The 17,954-nt window shown below is 37.6% G+C and overlaps 1 protein-coding gene across 1 annotated transcript in view; it reads right to left on the minus strand.

The window, feature by feature from the left end:
* Positions 1 to 1,429: 1,429 nt before the first annotated feature.
* The window catches only part of DCAF17 (DDB1 and CUL4 associated factor 17), a 40,579-nt gene continuing 24,054 nt past the window's right edge, over positions 1,430 to 17,954 (minus strand). The window contains 6 exon segments of the mRNA XM_043991947.1: positions 1,430 to 4,792; positions 5,901 to 6,056; positions 8,345 to 8,428; positions 9,473 to 9,560; positions 11,776 to 11,885; positions 13,851 to 13,993. Of these exon segments, the coding sequence (XP_043847882.1) occupies positions 4,655 to 4,792; positions 5,901 to 6,056; positions 8,345 to 8,428; positions 9,473 to 9,560; positions 11,776 to 11,885; positions 13,851 to 13,993 (719 nt within the window). The 3' untranslated portion in view covers positions 1,430 to 4,654.

Consider the following 17,954-nt stretch of genomic DNA (forward strand, 5'->3'; position numbering starts at 1 on the left):
CACTAATCAGAGCTGGACATTGTTCAACACCACACTTAGGCTTTAATTCAGTTGTGCTTATACTGACAAACATGTGGGAGGCTTAAGTAACTTGAGATTGTGAAATCAAACCATCTGTAATGGAAGAGGCCAATGTGGGGAAAAATGAAAGTGCTGTGTTTCTGTAAGGTTCCATTAACTTGAAGCTGCTTCAGAAATACATCAACTTGGTATCAGATTTAGCATCAAGTCAAACATATCTGAGAACATTTAAAAAAATTTCTAGACTATATTTTGTTCTTATATCACCTGTAGTCCCCAACACATCCTCCATTCTACCAGAGAACCATTCCTTATAGCAAAGAAAAAAAGAAAAAACAATTCAGCAATTTTTTTGGAAAAAAAAAAAAGGTTTTTTCTTTTTCAACATACACATTCCTATCTTGCTAACATGTTAATAATATATATGTGTGTGTATATGCATTTCTTTGGGTGGATTCTTTATTGAAAGGGTAAGATACACAACATACAGATGTAGATGAACCTAGGGGTCTGCTCTTCAATACATGTAAAGACCTGTGCTACTGGATTAAGAACATACTGATGGAGGAGGCTAAGAGGGTTAACAGATAATCTATCAATTTTAGCTAAAAAGGGTTAACAGATAACCTAAGATCAATAGTACCTAAAAGGGTTAACAGAGAAACTAAGGTTTCTTACAGTAACCAAGAGGGTTCAGTCCCTATCAACCCTTACTATCAACAGAGACAGTAACTAGGGACTATTAGCCATTTATAGTCATTAATATTTCTAGATGACAGGACACCTAGAAACCAGATCTTAAGTAAAGAGACACCAAAAACAGAGATGCTCTGGCTCTGACAAGTTTAAGCATGTCTTTAGGAGCATGCGCAGAAAGGACCAAATGTGTCCTTAGGTTCACCTTATGACATGTAAACCCCCAAAACACACCTCCAAGGAAAAAAGTCCCTGCCTCAGAGGCTGTCTTAGGACCCCAGGAAGTCCAAATTAGGATAAAATCTCCCATGAACCTCCCCTAAGGAGGAGATTAAGATAATGAGGAGGTAACTTACTTTTTCTCACTAAAAATATAATCATTTTCATCCCCCTATTTGAGACACCTATCTCCATGGTGCTCTCCCTGTGGTTAGCAGTCTTTCAATAAAACTTGGGAAACGGAGTCACTGAGTCTTGTAATTCTTTGGGATGTCTCATGATCAATCAGATCAATTAAACCCACTCCCTACACTGCCCCTCCCCGCTGACCTTTCCCTTTTCCTTGCAAAGTAACTCACTTTGCAGCCAGGGAGGACTCTGCCCCTCTCCCCCAAAAAACAAACAAAAAAAACCTCCACAAAAACTATGGATCTTCCCCCAAATGACCAACTGACATAATTTTTAAAAAGATATAAAATTTTATTAAAACCATTCAACACCCTTTAGATCTTTAAATACAATTACTTTATAAATACAACACCAAAGACAAAGTTTTCATTAAATAGATTGGCTAAATTGATAGGGACTCTTTAATATATCTGCACATGGGCTTCTTTAATCAACAGAATTGATTATATCCACATCAGGTTATGATAATATTCATTAAAATGTGGTTTTATTTGTACCACTACTGCACATATAGCTATACATACATACATACACGTACGTGCATACATATATATGTGTATCACAGTAGCGTAGATTTAAAGTTGGAAGAGACCTCAGAGGCCATTAAGTCCAATCCTCTCATTTTACAGAAGAGGAAATTGAAGACCAAGGAGATTAAATGACTTGCCCAAAGTCACCCTAGTAGTGTTGGTGGCACAGGCTAGATCTGAAGCCAGGATTTCTGTTTCAGAATTTGCACTATTTTCACTCTAGAGAGGTAAAATATCAATTTGGCTTAGCATTAATTTACCCTAATTGGCTTGATATTTAGGATTTTAGGACAGAACAAGGGGAAAAAGGTGTGGGCTACTGTATAAAGCACTCAGCTTAGATATGAAGAATTCACTTTTGGTAAGGTTTGTTACATACTGGTATGAAGAAGTCAAGAAAAATATCTCCCCTGAAAGGTGAAGGAGTGCTTATTAAATGGCTTCTTAAGGTCTTTTTCAGCTCAATAATTCTATGTTCTTTAGATTGACTCAACCTTTTCCAAAACAAAAAGTCCACACAAAATCTTGCAAAAACAGTCTGTGCAAAACAAACTTAAACCTGGCTGAGGGAAAGGCTTGACTGTGAGGTCCTTAAGGACAGGCACTGCTTTTTTTTTTTTTGAGGGGGTTTTGGTCTTTCTTTGTATCCCCAATATTTAGAACAGTGCTTGTTGACTTGATTTGATTTCAATAAAGACTTTGAGGCCTAGATAGATCTATCTGTGGTCCAAAGTTATACTTCCCTAAAACACTGTTGGGAAAAGGATTATGAACACAGTCAAAGTTCTGTTCTTGAATATGATCTAAGGTGTCCAGAACTCTAGTCTCTTTCCCCCTGGCATCTGTTACTTGCCTTTCCCTTGGAGATATTCTTACCCTGTTCCCTCTTGTTGCACTTTTTGTTTGTAAACAGTCATTGGGTCCATCTGTGCCTCGAAACAGTTTGTATTTAATTGTATTTGGGATAGCACCTAGCTGACAGTAGACACATCACTGCTTCATAATAATAATAATCTTGACCTATTGCTACCAACAAAAGTATGTCTATAAAGTATTCTGAGTTCCTCAGAAGCCATTATATTAAATGTTATTATATATCATACTTTGAGAAGAATAGTCTCTTCAATTAGCAGATACAGGAGAATATAACAATTCAATAATATGCATAAATTTTTATCTTATTAAGTAATATTTACACAGGAGACAATCACATACTATTTCAGAGAGTTACATATTACAACAACACATAGGGCCAAAAATATATTTTTTTAATCTATTCTTCTTGTTCCTAATTTCAAAACAGGCCAAATAACTTCCTTTTCTATTAAAGACATGGCATTTTTTAAAAATAATGGGAGCTGGCTTTGTTTTTTCAGCCTCCCAGTTCTATTGCCTACCCCACTGATCTGGGAGTATATGACACCTATCTTTCCTTAGCTCTAGAGATGCTTGTAGGTTTGGTTTTTATTTTCAAACATTTAAAGGCATAATCTAAAGGCAGGACTGATGTCCCTTGTCATATGGGAGTAGGCTAAATCTGGACAAGAAGAATGTTAAGGATATTCATTTAAATGACCAAAGATGAACTCTCATATTAAAACCCTCCTGTACTTGAATATATTTATGATTCTCCTGGCTATTTCCTTCCCTTCTGTATTTGCCAGCATTAGTCTTTGAAGCTGAACTGGAAATGTGTTGAACATGTGGATGGCAAGCAATTGGATCTCTGAAACAGGAACCACACAAAACTCCTCCCTTTGCTTAGGTTACCTTTTATTCCACATCCCAAACAAAAGGGAGTCTTCAGTGATCACCCAAGACCTGATTCAGATCCGTGATGACAAAGAAGGATGAGTGCTCCACTATCTCAGTCTAGAAACTTGGCAGAAGGCTCATTCTCTCCAGCTACTAAGGAACTTGCCCAGTTTAGTTGTGATACTTCCTGGACTTTCATATACAACATCTGAAGTAAAAAGAGCTGCCAGTACGAAGGGCATATCCAATCAACTGCATCAGTGTGAAGCAATTGTTTACAAAAGGATTCTGACAAAACGAGGGCAGAGGATGACCCACCAAATGTGGGAAGAGCCCAGGTCCAACCATTCCATCTGTGACAGCAACATTTTACAATGTGTTCATCAAGATTAAACTTGGTTGTATGATCAGAAATAAAGAGACCCTATTTCTCCAAATCCAGATTTATAACAAAACTTGTCAGAACAATCTATGGTACAAATAACTAGCACCCTGTGAGAAACAAAACACTACAAAGAGTGTGTGAGGGAACTAGCACCTAATCTTGATAATGTATACAAATACAGCTTCTTATAAGACAAATGTAAAACTTTTTTAAAAAATCCTGATAACAGGCATTTTTGGCTCAAAAATAAGTCTTTACCCATAGCTATGGACCTCTCCCATCTCAGGGCACAGAGGTTAGAAGAGGTATCCTTTATCATTTCTCTATTTTTCTTATTCCTGGGAAGTGGGGAGGGGAGGGGGGTGAGAGGAAGGAAGGGTAGGGCACATGGTTTCTATGTAACTGAGAGCTTTGTTATGCTTTCTCTACAAGGTCTTTTCAGAAAAGCATGAAGAATTTAACTCTGCGGGTGGCAAAAGCCCAGCCTGCATCTGACTTCTGGGCTCTTCCTGCTCTGTTCAGGGCCATGCCTCTTTTGGGTTCCACTGGGGCAACATAGTGTTATATGAGATGTTGGGATGGAAAGTGGCATGTTATGAGAGCATGGAGGGATACAGCATTTCTTTCTGCTACAGATATTCTTTCCTCTAGTTGCCACCAAGGAAAGAATAAAAACTGGGCTCATAATGCAGGAAAGCCAGTTAGAACTTTAGCCCAAGTCTGGGTTTAACCATAGCTCGGTGCTTTATCAAAAGTCTCAGGAGCTACAACTCAAAGAGTAAAGTTGTCTTCCATTCCTTACCCCATCATCACCATTATCATCATCATCTTTTTTCTTCTTGTCCTTTTTTTTTTAAAATTAACAACTGCTCATGTTTTCATCTTCTTCCACAGCATCACATACCATCTGGTAAACATAGCAGCTGAAGACTCTGTTGGGTTTCTGTTCTATGTGCAAAACTAAGTCTCTGTCGAAGTAAACTTCATGGCTGTATGTCTGTAATTGAGAAAACAACCACCAATGGAAACTTCATTTGACATAGCCCTGTTTACTTTTAAAGTGCCACAAAACATCTTTCCATTAAAATCTCAACAGAAGAGACCATTGAACAGAATATCAAATGTAATTATATATACCACAAATATTTATACAAGTACTTACTACATATTATATACAACTATCCTTTCTACATTGTGGGGATTAGGGATGCAGCCCTTGATATGTAAAATTTTTCATGTCAGAGAAGTCTGAATCCTTATGGTTATTTAAAGATAAAATGTGTTGATATTATACAATACTATACACATATTTTATGCATTTCTGAGTTTCTAAACTTTTTCTGTGTTATCTGCTGACCTTTGCATCTCATCTGCGGCTTCTGCAAAATTCCCATTTAATTTCTTATGCTGACCTGCGAAATACTGAAATTGAGATGGGAAAAGTCATGATGTGGTAGGAATAAAACTGTAGTCTACAAAGCCCTTTGTATAAATTATCCTGTTTCATTCTTAAAACAACCCTGTGAGGTAGACAAAGAAGGTGTTTCTTCCATTTCAGGGATGAGAAAATTCAGAGTCTAAGTTGTTAAACTGACTTGCCCAAGGGTCACACAACTACTAAGTGGTGATGCCAGGACTCAAACTCAGATCTTCTGAATTATAGTGAAATATAAGCTGCCATTCAAATATACACTCAGCAGCAACCCAGCTGTAGAGGAAAGGACATTGTTTTTGACCTTCACAGAAGCAGAGATCACCACTACAGGAAAGCCATCAAATAGAACATAGAGATGGTCCAAGTCCCTGCCTCAAGATGCTACTGTTTTAAATGAAACCAAACAGAATGGAGAACAGAGAAAAGACAGGTGATAATGTGAAGGACCAGAAAATCATACGTTAAGTGAGGGGGAAAAAAATGCGACTCTACTTTTAGGAGTGGGTCCCCTGCTGGGAAAAAGGTATTCATTATATTCTTCCTGCAGGATTTTAGATCCTGTTCATGCTTTCATTAGTAGTTGTAGTCTGGTTTGAATGCAGACACACCCTGCCATAAATGTCAGATTAGGGAGAGGTTCTGAGGCTTGGCTTTAGTGGTCTTTACTCACCACGTCCCATGACTCCACTAATGGAATGCTCTTGAGTAATGTCCCATGTTCATTACAGTGGAAATCCAGGTGAGCTTTCCCCTCAGCGTCCAGCTGGGTAACTGCCACCACAGAGAGCAAATCCAACTCATCTTCATAGTCCACAATTTTGAAAGTCTTGATGACAGAAGGGGGTGGATGGTGTGGAAGGGAGAAAAGTACCTCTAGTTATTTAGATGTAATCTCTGTGTTCATGCTTAAAGTATTCTGTTTTTTATGAGAAATAAGGAGGAAAGACAAGCAAGAGGGAGAGAGGTAGGGTATACAGGCATGTCGAGTCCTGCATCAAGGGACATATAACAACCACAAGATCTTTAATAGTTAAGTAGCACCCTGCAAAGGTCCTAATGATCTCAGGACCCTGTGAATTTCAACAGGAAAATAATAAGATTTCTCTGTGTTGAGAGCAGGTAAGCATGAGCAAGCTAGAGAAGGAAAGAACAGAGTAATTTATATACACCCCAATATTTTGGCAGTGCTAACTAGCTGTTATCCCCATCTTGTCTGTTCTATTGATGACTAATCACTAATTGGATTAAATATACACTGAGGTCAATTCTCTGTGGGGTTTTATAGACAAATGAAATGCTCTCAAGGTTTATTCAAGTAGAACACATGTAGATGTACTAATAATATCTATGTATCACTGTGTAGGCTCCTGGAATTTTGTGAAAGTCTTAAATGTCCACTACAGGCACAGCCTAACACTGTACCCACTAACATCCTTTTATAATGATAGCAGAAAATAGAAATATGTTATAACCAAACCTCATTTTAATACTACACTAAATTCCACTGTAATATGAAGGTGGCTATCTCTTCTTTTCCCCTGGCAAACTCCCTTTGTCCAGTGATTGATGAAGGATGACAAGTTTGGTGATAATAAACCTACCCATTCCATTTTTTTTAGCAGCTGTTAGAAAGCTATGTCTTACAGTGAGCCACACATACATGTATATATTTTATAAAACACAATATACATATATATTTTTCCCCACTCATTGGTCCTGCTTCTGTTACACCAAATAAAACTAATTCCCCTTTCAGAAGATAGCTCTTCGAATATTTAAAGCTAGCTATCCTGTGTTTCCACTTTTCCTCATTTCCCCCATGTAAAACTATTCTTGTTCCTTCAACAGTTTCTTGTATAATACGGTTTCTAAACTCTTCACCATGTTGATCTTCCTCTCTACTAATCCCGGTTTGTCAACGTCCCTCTTAAAATATGGTGTCTAGAACTGAACAATGTTGCTGAGGTGGTGTGACCAGGGCAGAACACAGTAAAGTATTCCTTCCTTTGATAGGCACAACCTACTATTTACGTAGCTTAAGGCTACCTTAGTTTTTCTGGTACTTATTTGACACTGTTGGCTAATATTGAAGTTAAAGTCAACTAAAACCTCTTTGAAAGCCCCTTGAAATCAACTTAAATTCCTTTCAGATTAACCAAACTAGTTTCTATTTGGGTAACTGATTTTTAAATCTAAATGTAAGAATTTAAATTTAGCAAACTTCAACTTCCTCTTGGTCACTTTGGCCCATTCTTCTAGCCTGAGATGTTTTTTGCATTTTGATTCTCTCAGTAGGTGTATTAGTCATTCCTTCCACTGGATTTATGCAAAACCTTTAGAATACTTTATCAGGTGGAAGTAGACTTGAAAAGCAATTTGGACATTTCTTTAAGGAAAAGGAATAAAAAAGTACTATCTCCCAATCAACAATGCTAAATTCAGGCCAGAGACTACATTGATCTAATAATACACCAGAAAGACAACCCTTCCTCACACTGTTGCCATCTTTTTGTTTATAACAAATAAACAAGCAAAACAAGAAAACAGTAAGGCAAACTTATCATCAGGTTCCAACTTAGACCCTTCCTGATTTTCCTAGAACCCTTCCAGATTTTCACAGGCATAGCAGGGAAAATATCTCCTAGTATCCCCAACCTCTTTTCCTTTAAAGGTAATAAAGCTGTCCTTGAGATTTTATTGGCTCAAGGAACTAAGGCTTGACCTTTTGATGTGCTTTCTTGTCACATGAAAGTATCATCTTAAAAAAAGATACAAGGAGTTCCATGAAGATTGTTCTGAGGCTTGACTGTTGGACTACCATTTGCAACACAGTGAAAAGGAAGCAGTGCTTAACTGAGTTGATGCTGTCTCTTCCACAGAATATCCTCTCCTTGCTCTCAATGTCCTTCTTCCACAATGGCTAAGTAAACCTCCTTTTATTAACTGTCCGATGGACTACAAGTATCTATCTCATTTCATTCCAATAATGAACCTAAGGTATACCAGCCTGACCTGGTCAGCCCTGGCCTATCACACTAGGGACATGCATGTATTTATAAAATCAGTATGTTATGATAAACTGGTTCTATTCATCACCTATGGTTAAATTCCTACCTCTTGTTCTGGGTCATCATCCAACAGGTTAAAACGTTTTTTCACCACTCGTCCAGAAGCTGTAACAGTTAATAAGCTTTTGGTCTAAGATTTCAGAGAAAGAAACAGACATGACAGACTTTAGACATGTGTACTGAATAGATAACTATATCAATCTGCATTCAGAAAAATAAACTCATACCTTCACAATGTATTCAGTAAGCAATAATGTCTTCAATCAACAAAATACAGAATTCAGGTTTTTTTCCATTCAGATATTTAATATGAAAAAGTTAATAATACAAGAGTTTATAAATGTTTTTCTTTTTTGCAATCCACCACTACAAAGTTCATTGCCAGTAAGGGAACAACTAGCAGAAGAAAAGGGGTCATATGATGGGGTTCATTACTGATCTCTTTTTCTTATGCATTAGTTTAGCATAGTGGATCTCAAACGGTTTGGTCCTCAAGACTCCTTTATACTCTTAAAATCACTGAGGATCCCCAAAGAGCTTTTGTTTGTATGTATGTATGTATTATTTCTACCAATATTTATTAAATATTTATTACATTGGAATGCAGATATTTACCATATTAGAAATTGAAATACAAAAATAATTTTGACCTCACAGGTCACCTAAAAAGGCCTCAGGGAACCCAGGGTCTCTGACCACAGGTCTAGCATAATACAGGTAAAGTGTATCCACTTTTAGGCGTTTTCCTCCTTTCTTCTACAAGTTTCCTAAAACACTACTTAAGTTTGTATGACAACTGAAAACAGGGCCCTCTGGGCCTAACTATGTGGCTCTTGAGAACCCCTAAGCCTAACATCACCCAAGAATAAAAAATAACAATAGGATATGAAGGGCAGATGTTTAGCAGGGAAAACAAATATACAAAACCAAAAAAAAGAAACAGAAATCACAAGTAAAAGATGAACTCATTATAATTAACTTCTAAATTACACCTGTATATATACTAAATATTCATGTCTAAAATCCAAAATACAGGTTATTCTTGTAATTAGTATGGAAAGCTCTACAAGCCATGCCCTAATCTTTTTGGCCACACTCATATGCATATAATGATATGATACTTCAAAATAAAAGACAATGGTATACAAAGAATTTTATACTATTACAGCCTTACTTTTTCTTCTCTGTCGGCCACAATGACAAAATCTTCAGCAACCTGATGCTGGGTCTTGTTATTTTCTATTTCTTTTAGTTTCAAGATTCTGAAAAGGAAAAAAAAAAGGATTACAAAATTCCAAGACCCTATACAAGTGTCAAAATCAATTTAGGTCAGCAAATGAAGATCATCATAAAAGCATCCAACTGCTTATAGTTTTTTCCTGGTTCCTTCTGTACCACAATCACAGATGTGTTCATGGAACTCCTCTTTGATATTTTAAAGTCTAAAAAATACTAAATAGGGAAAGAAAGGAACTAAAGTAGTAGGTGCTAGTGAAATATTTGGAGAATACAGCAATAATTGTACATGTTATTGAGGAATTTACCAAACTGAGGTGAGAAAATTTATTCTGAAAACTGTATTATTTCTACTTTGTCTAAGATTTCCTGCTTTGATAATGACACTGTAAAGGGTTTTTGTGGGTTTATTTCTTAGGGATTTACAGATAAAGTGAGATCTATAGGAATGACACTAATAGATTAAGTTTAAAACATGGCTGAAATAGTAACTATATTGAATTAGAGGGCTTGTTTGTTTTCTTTTTAATCTGAAAGTGAAGCCCTGACTGAGCAGGACCAGAACACTTTTTTTGGTTGTCTTTGGTTTGGTTTGGTTTTGTTTTGTTTTTTGTTGGGTTTTTTGGTTTTTTTGCAGGGCAATGAGGGTTAAGTGACTTGCCCAGGGTCACATAGCTAGTAAGTGGCAAGTGTCTGAGACCGGATTTGAACTCAGGTCCTCCTGAATCCTGGGCCAGTACTTTATCCACCGCTCCATCTAGCTACCCCTGAACAGGGCTTGTTTTTTAAGAACTTTAAGTCAAAGTGACAGTACAATGTTTAATCTGTACCTGAATTACTCACTGCTTTTTTTTTTACCTGAGGGTTAGTTACATGCAAAGTCTGGAGTTTGGCCATTTAAGTTTTCTGAGTGTAGATAGATCCACAAATGGAGTTGATCAAGTATCAACAAAAAAAAATTAAATTTCCATAACCACCTATGAAATTCCAATGGACTATGCTAAAGGGGCAGAATAAGAGACAGAAAGAAGAAATTGATGCTAGATAAGAATAGATAAGAATTATAGAGTTGGAGTGAGGAAGTTCTGAGTTCAAATACTGTCTTGGACACTTAGCTGTGTGATCCTGGGCAAAACATTCAGGATCAGCTATAAAAATGAGGATATGTTGTGAAGATCAAATGAGATAACCTATGTATAGTACTTTGCAAACCTTAAAGTACTATATAAATCCTATTATTTTTATGGTGATGACATTGATAACTTGCTACTGCAGCTCCACCTCCTCCACCACCACCACTACTACTATAACAACAACATCTTAACCAATCACATTTTAATTATTGGCAGCTTTTTAAAGCATAGAAGAGGCCTTTGAACTTCATGGGCTTTCTTCAAGCAAAAACTAATTTTAAATAAATTGATGACAAAGAATAAGAAGTACATTTTATATGAGGTAATATATCTCATGGGACCCCAGTGTGATCAGTGAAAAAGAAAAGAGTAAGAAATTACCCCATTTTTTCCCTATTGCATCCCTTCTCCCATCTTTTCTTTTCTTTTCTTTTTTTTTTTTAATGGGGCAACGAGGGTTAAGTGACTTGCCCAGGGTCACACAGCTAGTAAGTGTCAAGTGTCTGAGGCCGCATTTGAACTCAGGTCCTCCTGAATCCAGGGCTGGTGCTTTATCCACTGCACCACCTAGCTGCCCCTCCCCTCCAGTTATAAAGCTGAATCATGTTTGTTTATTCGTTTTCTCTCTTTAGCACAATGAAGAGATATTAGTTTATTTATTTAGGCATAGCTAAATATTCCTCTCTTATAAGCCCTTATTTACAAAGAGAAAACAAACAGCTTATTATCAAAAAGGATAATTTTTGTGTTAGACACTATACTAAGCACAGGGACAATATAAATAAAAAGACAATCCTTCTCCTCAAGGAGCTTACACTCTAATGGGGAAGACCACACATAAATGGCAACTGTAAAGGATTAGGAGGGGCAAAATTATAGAGCAAAACAGTTTGTTCAGACATTTACAAAATGGGTTGAAAAAGAGAAAGGCTTAAGGAATAAACTCAAGTTTTCCCGAGGCCTGTCTCTTGAGTATGCTAGTTAGCATAACACCAACTCTAATTATTTCTACAACCTCCTCAGTAGTTACCTCATAAAAACAGAGATGCCAATAAATGCTGTGAAAAGCTATCTTTATAACTCTGTAATGACTAAAGACAATACTCACTTGACCTGATTTGGACCCACATGAATTATTCTCCCAGATGCATCAGGATGGAAATATATCCAGTCAGATTCTAGAGAACAACAGTTCATTTCTTGGATCCCATTTTTTGCCTAGAATTGGAAGAGGGAAATTAGGGGAAAGGGCAATAAATTACAGAACTTCCTCACAATTATCTTCATGCACCTGCTCATAGATGAGTTGCTACCTGTCAGAACAAAGAAGTCCAACTGCTGTTCATTAAATAATGCGTTCTTATCATAAGTGAAAGACACATTAGAAAGAAGGGACACTGTGTAAGGTTCCAAACTGGAAAAAAACAAAACCAAACCCCAACAACAAACACAACCCAAACTGGAGAAATTCCAGATTATTTGCTCTGAGGTTTCATATTATATTTTATATACTAAGTAAAACATTTCAAGCAAGTATAAAATGGGCTGAAAAACAAGAGCAAGAGTGAAACCCTGTGTGTTTTTCATTGAGGTAAAGGTAATCATGAAAGTTTTTCAGAGCTTGAAACAAGATTCTACTGGCAACATCAGTTAGAAAATTGTGTGACGGGGGGGGGGGGGGGGGGGGGGGGGGGTGGGTGGGGCACAGCTAAGTGGTATAATGGATAAAGCACTGGCCCTGGATTCAGGAGGACCTGAGTTCAAATCTGGCCTCAGACACTTGACACTTACTAGCTGTGTGACCCTGGGCAAGTCACTTAACCCTCATTGCCCTGCCGAAAAAAAAAAAAAAAGAAAATTGTATAACACAAAAAAGAGTAATCAAGTGGAATACTGTATATAAAGTGCTTTACCAAGTCTCAAAGTGTTATGCAAATGTTAATTCCCACCTCTTCCGGCCACCTAACAGTGACTAGCTCAGCATCTTTTCCATGATTTATAGTCTGTAGGTGCCTGGGGCACTAAGGTAAAGGGTGTCTTGCCCAGGTTCATGAAGCAAGTATGTGTCAGAAGTGGGGCTTGAGCCCAGGTCTTCCTGACTCTAAGGCTGGCTTCCTTTCCACTGTGCTAGACTACCTCTCAGCAATTATGATGATGATGGTTATTAATTATCTAAATTATCTAAATTAAATGTCAGGAAACACTGGCCACACTGCTCTATTTGAATCACGTACTCAATACTTTCTGGAAGCACTTTCTCCCATTTCATTACATTTAGCCACAGTGCTCAGAGTAGGTGTGCTCCATATAAACATGCCCCTGATGAGCTAGGAATGCCTGGAATCAATCCCAGTTGGGCACCAATTAATTTCTGTGGCTTTGCTCAAGATGTTTAACTGCTGTCATCTCTTCATGTGTAAAATGGAGCAACAACATCTTTCCTGTCAAAGTTATTGTCTAGTATGTGAATGTGCATAACATTCTTGAAGGTTAGAAAGTATGAAGTATGATGAGTCCAAGGCATAAATCATTAAACATCAAAAAGGTTCTGGAAATAAAAACAGCTTACTACAGCTCTGATGTCATGTGGGAAGAAGAGGGATAGGAGAGAAAAAAAGGAACAACAAATTCTATCTGAATAATTTCTAAAAGGAATAAATACAAGTAGTAAAGATGTTCTCTTTAGAATATGCCCCTGTATAGCTTGGTGGTGCAGTGGATAAAGCACTGGCCCTGGATTCAGGAGGACCTGAGTTCAAATCCGGCCTCAGACACTTGACACTTACTAGCTGTGTGACCTTGGGCAAGTCACTTAACTCTCATTGCCCTGCAAAAACAAAAACAAAAACAAAAAACCCCTACAGAATATGTCCCTGCATACCTGCTTTAACAAAAGCAATCTTCTTAAAAATGCAATGTTCTGGTCACCTATCTTTTGTGTTCTGTTCTGGGAGGCAGCAACTCTGCTGGCTCATCCCAGGGCTTTCATTAAGAAACCCCAGAGGCATCAGGTACTATGTTTTTTGCTGAAGGATGGTTGAGCAGATAAAATGCTGAGGAGTGCTTGGGGTGGCAAGAAATGGTTTTCAGGAATGTATGTGTGTGTATTTGTGGGCACCCGCTGGGAAGAATTCTGACACTGGCTTGTTCTAGGAAGGTTGGATAAAATAGGTCACCCAGTACCAAGGAATGATCTTTCAGAGAACAAATATGGAAGACGCCTTTTTGTTTCTTCTTGTTAGGGGTGATGATGTAGTGCCAAGGATAGCCTCCAATCTGAAATGTGTTTTCCAGAGAAGACACTTCAAAGAGCAGCGGTGGAGTGTCTGTAGAGATAGGACAACAAGAAAATTACTATTTCATCCTTAGGATGGGTTTTTTAGACCAACTAGATCCTTCAACTTAGACATTTCTGTTGCATGTAGCTCTTATTAAGTTCTATTACAATAAATGAGAGGCAGAGTAGACAGAGAGCAAGCCTTGGAGTCTGAAAGACCTGAGTGCAGACCCCACTTCAGACATAAATAGGTTAGGTGACCCTGCCCAAGGAAATGAACCTCTCAGTGCCCCAGACAACTCTGGTTTTTTATCTTTTTTGTGTGTCAAGGACCCCTTTGGTAGTTTGATGAAGCCTATGGATCCATTCTGAAAGTAATGTTTTTAAATGCAAAAAATGAAATATAGAGGATTGTAAAGGACACTAATTATATTGACATAGTTAAGTGAAATATCAAACCAGATCAGGACCATAGCTTTAAAACCCCTGCTCCAAGACCTCACAGTGTAGAAAAGTAACCTATATGCTTTGGTAGAGGAGATTTAGCATTTCTATAGCTAGCAATTATGTAGGGCTTCAAGGTTTGCAAAGCAAGTTATACAAGTTACTTCCTCAAAAACAACACTAAAGGGGTAGCTAATTGGCGCAGTGGATAGAGTACCGGCCCTGGAGTCAGGAGGACCTGAGTTCAAATTCGGCCTCAGACACTTGACACTTACTAGCTGTGTGACCCTGGGCAAGTCACATAACCCCAATTGCCTCACAAAAAAACCAAAGCAAAACCAAAACAAACAAACAAAACAACACTAAGAGGGTCAGTACTTTTATTACCCTACTATAAAGATGAGGATAAAAGAAGATATGAGATGTTGAGTGACTTGTGCCACATCACACAATCTGTAAGGGTCTGAGGCAGGATTCAAATACAGGGTTTCCTAGCTCCAAATCTAATACTCAATACACTGAACCACCAAGCTGCCTTCTAGGTTTATTTCTAAGGAGTTTCCTACATAAGTGGAATCACTCATCCATACCTTCACAGGGGGAAAAAAATAAAACTACAACAAAGCCATTGCATATAAGGAAACACATAAAATTACAATAAAGTCACCACATACAAAAAAAAGTGTCTAATTTGGAAAGGGGCTTATTAATAACAAAAGAAAAAGCCAGAAGAAAACGCACCTTGGAACTAAAGGCAGTCTCCCAGTTATCTCATCTTTTAAAATTTTCTGCATAAACTATATCAGAATGAAGGCAAAACATAAACAAAGGCCTCTGGAAACTTCAAATAACTAGAGCTAACTTTGATTGGAGTGAAATGGAGGGAGAGAATGTGAAGGAGATGAACTACAGCCCAACAAATTAAGTTATACCAAGAAACCTCAGTTTATCAGAGAGGGAAAAGAATCAAAAAGCAAACACAAAGTTAAAAACCATGTCTCTAAGTTTTATAGAATGGCAGCCATCTCTGAAAAACCAGTAACAGCTTTTTTTTTTCTTTTTTTTCTTGGGGGGGGGGGCAAGGCAATGGGGGTTAAGTGACTTGCCCAAGGTCACACAGCTAGTGAGTGTCAAGTGTCTGAGGCCAGATTTGAACTCAGGTACTCCTGAATCCAGGGCCGGTGCTCTATCCACTGCGCCACCTGGCTGCCCCCCAGTAACAGCTTTTTTAAAAAAGCGATTATTAGAATAATTTTGTGATATTGTATTGCTTGTATTCTCAGTGGGGTGGGGGATGGGTAGGATGGAGGCAGAGAATTGGGAACTAAAATTTTTAAAAAATGAATACCAAAATAAATAAAATGTAATTACTAAAAAAGGAGAAAAATTTGGTGTAAGAGTTTTGGATTATAAATGAGGTATGAAGTATGTAGAAGACATGAGTTCTTTATCCTTTTTGTGCTATGGACTGTTTGGCAATCTGGTGAAGCCTATTCCATAATGGCTTATTTTTTACATTTAAAATGGAAGAAAATGCTCATTTTAAATTAGAGATTAGCAAAAATAACGTATTTTATGTGCATATATATGCATATATACACATACACATATATGCACAATATATACCTATATATAAATGTTGTTGTTGTTTTGTTTTGCGAAGGTATCTTTTTTTTCCTTTTTTTCAGGGCAATGAGGGTTAAGTGACTTGCCTAAGGTCACACAGCTAGTAAGTATCAAGTGTCTGAGGCCAGATTTAAACTCAGGTCTTCTTGAATCTAGGGCCAGTGTTTTATCCATTGTGTCACCTAGCTGCCCCCACTTCTGAAATTTGTTGATGGAGTCTTTAGGTTGTTGGTTTGTTTTGTTTTTTTTTGGTGAGGCAATTGGGGTTAAGTGACTTGCCCAGGGTCACACAGCTAGTGTCAAGCATCTGAGGCCGGATTTGAACTCAGGTCCTCCTGAATCCCAGGCCAGTGCTTTAGCCACTGACCCACCTAGCTGCCCCGGAGCCTTTAGGGATTTGTGGACCCTAACTTAAGAACTCTTATTCTAATTTGACTTAACATGAGCATGTTTTCTCTTATAGAGAATGACATAAAAAAATGAAGTATCTCTGGATGCCCTCAGTTGTCACCTGCTAAATTGGGCATAACATAAGAGTTATGCTGTTGGGAAAGTTCATTATATAGAAGGCACTAGACTATAGGAAAGCATTTAAATCAAATGTTCTTAACCGGAGGTCCATGGATAGATTTGGGGGGGCTGTGAACTTGGATGGAAGAAAAATTACATCTTTATTTCAATGTAATTAGTTTCCTTTGTAAACCCATGTATTTTTTTTTTCTTATGAATTTAAAAACGTTATTCTAAGAAGAGGCCCAAAAGTTTCACTGGATTGCCAAAGGTATCACACACACACAAAAGGTGAACAACTCCTTACTGCAAGAAGAGAACCTGTTCAGTATCCTTTGGTGTACACCATCAGGTCCAAAAAGGAGGCTAATATATGCCCTCATCATTTCTTTTTTTCTGTCCATTTTCATGTTTTTTTCTTGTTAAGGAGTTTTGTCTTAGAGATAAAATTCAAGACAATCCATGTTACATAAGAGTATATTTAGTTGGGTTGTTCCAGTAGCAGCTGACTCTGGTCCCCAAGTAATTAGATACTTAGTTACAAAAGAAAAACCTCAGTGTTAAGAGTTGGGTTCTGAGGTTGACAATCTGATGAAGGAAGAAAAAAGGAAAGGGGCTATAAATTATACAGAGAAACATTGTCTCACAAAGGCAACTGTACTACATTGTTAAGGCAAACACTAAAAGAAATGAGATTTCAGATCTTGGTGAATTAGATCAATCTTGATTCCAGCAACCTCTTGGTGGAAAAGTGGTGGCTTCTAAGGTTTGGAATGAAGTAGATGAAAGGGATCTACTGAAGGGGTGGCAATGGGAAATGTCAATAATGTAATACTTGTTGCTACTAACTAGAACTCATCTGGAAAAGTGATCTAAATGAAATGTTTTAGGTTCCACAATTTAAAAAATTAAACCTTAAGTGTAAATAACAATAACATCCATAGTGCTTTAAAGTTCATAAAGCATTTTCCTTACAATCTCCCCTCCCAAGAGGTAGCTAGTACATGTATTATTATTATTAGTTTGTGTTTTTTTTTGGCAGGGCAATGAGGGTTAAGTGACTTTCCCAGGGTCATACAGCTAGTAAGTGGCAAGTGTCTTAGGTTGGATTTGAACTCAGGTCCTCCTGAATCCAAGGCCAGTACTTTATCCACTGTGCCACCTAGCTGCCCCCTAGTGCATGTATTATTATCCTCATTTGACAGTTGAGGAAACTGAGGCTAGGAGAGATTACATGGCAGTACTGGACTCAAATTGTGACTCAAAATTACTTTTTCCATTAAATTATGCTGCCTCAATTATGTGTTGTTTTCCTCAGATGAATGAATCAAAGATGATAGAGCTCTCTGATCACCAACATACTGTTTCTGGTTCTGATTTTCACATTTTCTCTTTCTTTCTTTTTTTTTTGTGGGGCAATGAGGATTAAG

Source organism: Dromiciops gliroides, chromosome 3 (assembly GCF_019393635.1).
Source record: "Dromiciops gliroides isolate mDroGli1 chromosome 3, mDroGli1.pri, whole genome shotgun sequence".
NCBI lineage: Eukaryota > Metazoa > Chordata > Mammalia > Microbiotheria > Microbiotheriidae > Dromiciops > Dromiciops gliroides.